Raw genomic sequence first — 7,569 nt, 5'->3', positions numbered from 1 at the left:
GATTATTTTCATTAATTTTCTAGCAAAAGTTGATGGGGTGACTGAAATCAAATAATAAATATTATTAAAATATGAAAAAATGGAGTAAATTAAGATTGTATTTCGTTTGATGAATTTAAAATTATATATTTTAAATCCCTAGTAATGGTTTTTTTTATTAATTTTATATTTAAAGATTTGTAATCTTGTAAATATAATTTTGAACTATATCTTATGAATATTATTGTATTTCAAGTTCTATTAAAATGGAGTTACTCCAAACCTATTTTCAAAATCCTTCCATCAAATAAACAACTATTAATCCAAACATGGCCTAACACACCTTAAAAGTTTGTATATTATAGAAAAATAGGAGAAAAAAAACTTAATTGCAAAATAGTGATATTATAATTCATCAAATAATATATATGTTTATATAAATCTACGATTTACTTTCATTTATGGTCTTGTATATAAGGATGGGATATAGCGAATAAAGACTCCATATATTTTTTTTTCAATTGCAGGATTGCGGTCATTTTAATTTTTAAAGTGGTCGAAAATTGCTAAGATGGATAAAATTAGGGCATTTTTATTTAAGAATTTTACAGATTGGGTATGTTTTTTTATTTTTCATCCGCCACATAAAAACAATAAATTGCATAAAATAGATTTTAATTATATTATACATGTGATTATAAATAATAAAAATAAAATTATTATTTTATATATAAATTTTAAATAAAAAATAAAAATTCTAACCCCTCCCCATTAGGCCCTCCTCCATGTCATACATAATAATACTTTGATATGACATCACCAATAATTAAGATCAATAAAATTATAATTATTAAATTTATATATTAAATAAAAAATAAGACATAAAAATAATTTAACAATAAAAAATAAAACAAAAATATACATGTTTACTCCTATGTATTTGTTTTGGGATGAGCCCTAACTCGGCATGGTTAGAGATGAGGAGTTTGCTATTGTCATTTTTGCCGTAATTTATATATATGTATATGTTTTATATCAAAGTTCGCATATGGGACATTATTGCTTCAACTCTTGCACCCATAAGCCTATGTGGGAGGTACTTATATACATAAGCCTCCTAAGTAGCAGCCTCCGTCTAGACACATACGACTTTTTTAAAAAAAAATTAAGCCTCCTATGTTGCAAGAATTTAATTTATGGGGCAAAGCCTTAGTCATAAAACCCTAAAAATTTAATTTATTTGATGGATGGACTATGTATGAAAATAAGTGTATAATGTGAACTAATTAATTAAATGAAGATAAATATGAAATAATAATAATAGAAATAAGCAGTAAAAAGGAAGAGGAAAATTAGCAATAACAACAACAATATTAATTTAAATAAGTGTTCTTAATTTTGAGTACTGTTTGTACCTATATAATCCCATATGATCTTGGCTTTCACTTAATTAAAGCTGGATGAACAAAAACCCTAAGAGGGTTCAACCGGCGTCCGCCGCCCATCGGCCGCCGCCCTGGACGGCTGGAACCCACTCAGCTGCCCGATGCTGGAAGACATGTTCATAGCAAGAAGGCCACTCGCATCGTATCCATTGCTGCCATCGAAAGCTCTTATAACCTGCTGCTGGTTGACGGGGAAAAGCTGGTGGTGGAAATGGTGGTGGTCCCGGGAGGAGACCCCGCCACCTCCGCCGAGGATGTTGATCCCCTGGTGGTGATGGTGGTGGTGAGCGGCGGCGATGAGTCCGTGGCTGGAGAGTCCGAGGTTTTGGTACTTGGATAGCTCGGATTTGGCGCAGCTGAGGTCCATCTGGAGCTGGCGGAGCTGGTGCTGGAGGAGGGAGATGACGCCTACGCAGCCGTAGACGGGGTCGCGCAGCCGCATGTCGGCCTCGTATGCGAGAGAGTTGACGGCGTCCTCGCGCTGGTGGGGCTGCAGCTCGTTGAGCAGCTTCGTGACGTTGCTGGCGCCGAAGACTTTGTGGACGTTGGCGAATTTCTGCGGCTGGTCCGGCGGGAAATACGGCGCGAAAACGCACTCCGGTTGACATTTCCGGCGGAGGAACTTGCATGCTGCGCAGGGAGAGGTGGAGGAAGAAGCCATTTTTGCTGCCCTTCTCTATCTATCTATCTATATATATGTATGTAAAATTCTTGGCTAGCTTCTGCTTTCGGCACTCAAAACCTTAAAAAGAGAAAAAAGAACAATTTCAAGAAATGAACAAATTACCACAAATAAAAAATAATCTGCATAAATATAGAACATTCAGAAGAAAAAGAAAAAAATAAACTAAGATCAATTATCCAAATTTTATGAGAACAGAAGAAAGCTGTAATTATTGGTTTTCTTTCAGGTAAATTAAATAATTAATCTTGAAAAACCTAGTATTGATTATACATTTCACCAAAAAAGAGAGGGAAAAAGAAAACTTGAAAGCCCATTATCTATTTTTCCAAATTTTCTCATCTTGGATAATGTAATTCCTGTTTTCTTGCAATAAATGAAAAAAAAAATCTTAGGGCATGATTGAAACAGCTCCAGGCTTTTCAAGACATGAAGTTAGACAAACAAATCATTGACAGCTTTAAGGAAACAAAATCCCATAAAGTTGATTGAAATGAAGAGATGGAAATTACAGAAAAAAAAAAAAGAAGAAGAATCTGACCAAATCTGGAAAAATGAATGTCTGATATACCTGCCCTTTATATATGGCGCCTCACCTCGTAGGATCTGTCAATCTATCTACACCATTTTCATCCAAGGAAAAGAGATGTAATTATTACAGCTTTCTGCCTTCTCTCTCTCTCTCTCTCTCTCTCTCTATACACATATATATGTGTATATGCTGAATATATATCTTCCTGTTGACGGCTGGTGATGATATGCGTATATAGATAAATATATATAGTGAAGAAATTTTGAACTTTTTGTGGGCAGTCATAAACAGCTGTTCAACACTTAATTAGACACCAAAGTTATGAATTTCAAGAATCTTGAAATCCCTCATGGGAGTGTATTATGGGAAATAATTACATCCAGCCAAGAACCCTAAACATGTTTTTCTTCATGACAATTTTCTTCTAGAGAGAGAGAGAGAGAGAGGCATTGCAGTGGGGTGGAAATTGCAGAATGAGGAGTATTATTATTAGGGTTTTGTATATAATTTTTTTTGGTGGGGTGGGAATTTTAAAGTGAAAGAAAGGAAGATTTTGGAATTGGATCTCGTGAAAGTGAGTTTTTTGTTTAATTTGTATAGTTTCTTATATTATGCCACTGATATCAATGTTAGTCTTCTAGCCAGATCTTGCTTAAAATCCATTCATTCTCACATGTGAATTAGTGACAAAAAACTATCAATTACACACACAAACACACACATCTTCACACACATCTAGCGACAGATACCGAGAGAGAGAGAGAGAGAGAGAGAGAGAGGTTACTTCACTTACCTATGAAAATGAGACTTTTGAGAGAGCCAGTTGTTCCTCTACTGGGATTATTGGAGTCACACAAACACACAGAGAAACAAGTTAAAAATAAGATAAAAATAAATATTTATGTACGTGCAGAAAGGTAAAAAAAAAAAAAGAAAGAAAGTCAGAAAATAGCATATACCTAGACAGAATAAAAGTTGTTAAACGCCCTGTAATTCTTGGAAAATTTAACGTGCCTCGGTTTCTGCGGTCAAATGTAATCTTTTCCCCTTTCTACAGTAGTTTCCCCTCTTTGGCTGCCGTGCACCTTTGACAAAACAGATCAAAACCCACTCTGGATCTTGCCCCTTTCTCCTCTATCTCTTTTTTCTTTTTTCTTTTCTAGAGAGAGAGAGACAGAAGAGAGGGAGAGTGTGTGTTATTGTTGGTGTAAAGCCCTAGCAGTAGTCTTTGCTGAAGTTCTGGCTGATGATATCATGACAATCTTTTTTATGCTCTTAATTATTTTTTTTTATTTCTTGGTGTGGGGACTTTTTCTAAGAATCATGCAAAAAGGGCCTTTTCTTTGAGGTGCAATCTTTTCTCACAGAGGAAGAAATGAAAAAATGTGCATATAAAGATGGTGCTGCGGAAGAAAGGGAAGAACCCTTATCTCATGAAGAGAGAGATCAGAGAGAGAGGGAGGAGAATGCTATATATATATATACATACTAGAGAGAGAAAGACAGAGATCAGAGAGAGAGAGAGAGAGAGATAGAGACAGAAAGAGAGTGTGTGTTTTTACTGTGTGTAATTTGAGGTGTTGGCGGAGGAAATTCCCCCAAGACCAGAGGCTATGGAAACGGGGAGAAAGCAGATAAAGAAAGAGAAGCCGGCTACCAACTAGGAAGACGTATGGCAAGAAAGCCCCTCACTCACTCACTCACAGTATACTGTGTGTAGTGTGTGTGTTTCTTGTTATTTCTTTCTTGTATATATCATGTATCTATATATGTATGTATACACCACCCTGTGAAGAAAGAAAGAAGGGTTTGGAAGTGAATTATTGTTATGCAGATGGGGGTAGGGGGGTTGGGGGTGGAGGGGTATAAGTATAATCACTATGACTATCTTACAGATTTCAGAGTGCAGAGATTTGAGAGCGAGTTGTCTACTGTCGTGACATGACCTTTCCTTTTAATTCTTTTTCGTTTTCTTTTCCTATTGTAATAATCTCGGAGGGGTGGGTGGGGGCGGGGGCGGGGGTGGGGGTGTAGTTAATCCTGTTGTAATATTGTGGGATGTTTCCCTTTATTTTGTGTATCTGTCTTTGGGTTTGAGTCATCTGACCTAACCCTAATTGGCTATTTATGGCATGTGAGGTTTGACACATTGCTATCAAATTAGGGTTTTCTGCAGGTTGTGTGTGTTCTTGTGAATTCTTTATCTGATAATTACTGGCGGATTAATTAGCCATTTTGGTGACTATATATTTATATCAAAAATTTTGTTCAAATTCTGTGGCAATACAGTTAAGGAAATTGGGACTATTTTTCTTTGACTCCTATAGTTTCTTTCTATGTGAAAAAAATGTTTAGGGTTTAGTTTGCTAACACCCACCGGGCACGTGTTCGTCACTTAACTGTCTCACCAGATCGACTTGTATATATAATTACCTTTATTCAATTATTATTCAGAAAACATATGCTTTTATAGCTTAGCAATCTTACTCTAAAACATATGTAAGACAGTTAAGTGATGAACACGTGTCCGATAGTGCCGAAAGCAGAAGTTGTTAATTATACCACAATCGAGATCTAGTTCATTAACGACTTCACCCTTTCTACTCGAATCTTTATATAATTTTCACTAAATCGGATCAAAGACCTTCTTACAACTCTTTTCTCCAAATAAAATGAACTTTTTGCGCAGTTAAAACTCACTATATATCATTTTGAAGAAACTAAGGATCATCTTTTAGAGATTTCATATTGGAATAATGTGAGAAATGGGATCCCTATAATTCAAGTGAATATTTTTATATAACCTATTTTAATTTGATAATTACAAGACTTTTATTAATCTCAATTTGCTTGTCAAAATACATATTACACTAAGAACACTTTCCTTTCCAATGAAAATACATATATGATCCAATTAAATAAAATTAAATATCTTACACGGGATTTAGAAATCATATCTCCAACTCCTAAATCCAATAAATTTGATTGTATTTAGGATAGTGGAAATTGGATTTAACAATAATGAGACAATCAAATTCAAATTAATTTCCAATATAAACCCAATAATTATTTAATGAGTTCCAAATTGATGTAACCAAAAGTAATTTCTCTTTTCCCACTAATATGTGAATTAATTAAAGGATCTTTCAGGTTGATTCTTCTAATTTAGAGCAGTAATATGTGATTGATGGGTGGGCCTAAATTTCGATAACTAATAACGTTATAATAATTCATCTCGATACATTGAACAATATTTTAATATAACTAACAACGAAATATAAATTATAATAATTTGTATAAAGTGACACAAATACTGTCATAAAATAAAATAAATATCCACACATTTAATGGGACTCAAACTCATAACCTCTTCATGGGACTTCGTTTTGACCAATAGATTAAGATATCATTGGTCAAATTCCTACATGGCTTAGGGGGCTAAATTTTTTCCTTTCATAGTTTATTTGAAGTGTATACAATGAATTATTGGGCTCGAGCCCATCAATATATTGTCCATCTGTGGGCCCAAACTGTCCAAGTATGGTTTTTATTGGCCCAACCATGCTAATAATCGGTTATTATCTATAGTAATCATCTCATGTTAATTAATCAAGCTAATTAAATTATGGGTAGGGATTTAGTGATTCAAATCCAACTCAACACATAATTGATCAAACTTATTTATATTATTTATTATCAAATTTGAAAAATTGTGTTGAATTTGGTTCGATTATTAGTATATTCAAGCTGATATAAGTTTTAATTGGATCAAATATGAATCGAGCTTTAACAATTTGATATTTTTAAACATATTTTATTATTCTTTCACTAACTGAATCGAGCTTCAAAGTTATCGAACAAAAATTTTTGTTCAAGTTTGTAAAATTTAAACGAGCTTTTATCAATCGATCTTATTCGAGTATCAAAATAATTTGATTTATTTTTCAACCCTAATGATGACGTCCCTCACCTTATCTCTATTTCTATCTTTTGGCTTTATTGCTGATTTTCTAATGGAATTATATTTTTCTCTTACGTATTCTTTCCTGTGCATATTTGGCTATTTCTTTTTTCTATTTTTTTTATTAAAAAAATGGTGAATGATTTATTCCTACAAATTGTGAGATCTTATCTATAATTTATATTTTCATTTAGTAGATATTTATATTATTCTTTGTGCTCTCATCTCAAATAATCTGATTTATAAATGATGTGATCAATTATTTATTATCAAAAATATTCGTCTAGCCAAATGAACTTGTAAATTCGTAATTATTTATTTAGTTTAATAACTAGTGACAATATAACATAATTTATATGTGATAGTAGTTGATTATGTTATGAAGAATGCATGATCTAACTTAAATAAATCCTATGTATGAATTTATTGGTTAGAATTAGGTCTTTTTAATTCTTAATGTTGTTGGTAAATTAAATTTTATGAACGTTCTAAGGATTGTTCATTAATTAGAGAATTAGCAAATAGACATTTCTTAGCCGACAAAAAATTAAGAAAATGTGAGATTTTTAAATCGTACCAGTGACCATAACTAATTTATCTGTTTGAACAATTGTAATCTTTGTGACGATGATATGAGTGTTCAATTCAAGTAACCGAAATTTTGGTATACAGAACCAAAATTTTCGATTTGATTTGATAAACATGGAATATATATAGGTTCAATCCAATTTTTGTACCGAATTAACCAAATCATAAAGAAAAATGTAATGTTAATTTATTCATTATAAATTATTAACAATTATAATAACTAACAAACCTCTAAAATTATTATTTTATATCATAGATACATATATTAAGATATTTAATATTTCTATATTATTTTTTATTATTTATATATATTCATATTATAATATAGAGATAATTACACTCTCATTTCTTAAAATTTAGTATACTTACATATAATACCCTA

The 7,569-nt window shown here is 32.5% G+C and overlaps 1 protein-coding gene across 3 annotated transcripts; it reads right to left on the bottom strand.

Annotated features, from left to right (window-relative positions):
- Positions 1-1,331: 1,331 nt before the first annotated feature.
- Positions 1,332-4,467, bottom strand: AS2 (Lateral organ boundaries (LOB) domain family protein). 3 transcript variants are annotated; one of them, XM_088882864.1, is made up of 3 exons: positions 3,598-4,467; positions 3,432-3,472; positions 1,332-2,166 (listed from the first exon to the last, which is right to left on the bottom strand). In XM_088882864.1, exon 3 carries the CDS (start codon positions 2,083-2,085, stop codon positions 1,453-1,455), a length of 633 nt encoding a protein of 210 aa, XP_088738990.1. In that variant the 5' UTR covers positions 2,086-2,166; positions 3,432-3,472; positions 3,598-4,467; the 3' UTR covers positions 1,332-1,452. The 3 variants fall into 3 exon arrangements, with proteins under 3 accessions (XP_088738990.1, XP_088738989.1, XP_020550981.2); XM_088882863.1 differs by having other exon boundaries at positions 3,432-3,469; XM_020695322.2 differs by lacking the exons at positions 3,432-3,472; positions 3,598-4,467 and adding an exon at positions 2,678-3,423.
- Between the last annotated feature and the right edge of the window lie 3,102 nt (positions 4,468-7,569).

The sequence above is a fragment of the Sesamum indicum genome, linkage group LG7, assembly GCF_026168435.1.
Source record: "Sesamum indicum cultivar Baizhima isolate 11 linkage group LG7, ASM2616843v1, whole genome shotgun sequence".
NCBI classification, from domain to species: Eukaryota; Viridiplantae; Streptophyta; class Magnoliopsida; order Lamiales; family Pedaliaceae; genus Sesamum; species Sesamum indicum.
The sequence above is the reverse complement of the archived record's forward strand: the minus strand, read 5'-3'. Positions and strand labels throughout refer to the sequence as shown.

Bases quoted from the DNA above. Each gene is read 5' to 3' on its own strand.
- AS2 (XM_088882864.1), bottom strand. From the start codon at position 2,085: ATGGCTTCTTCCTCCACCTCTCCCTGCGCAGCATGCAAGTTCCTCCGC.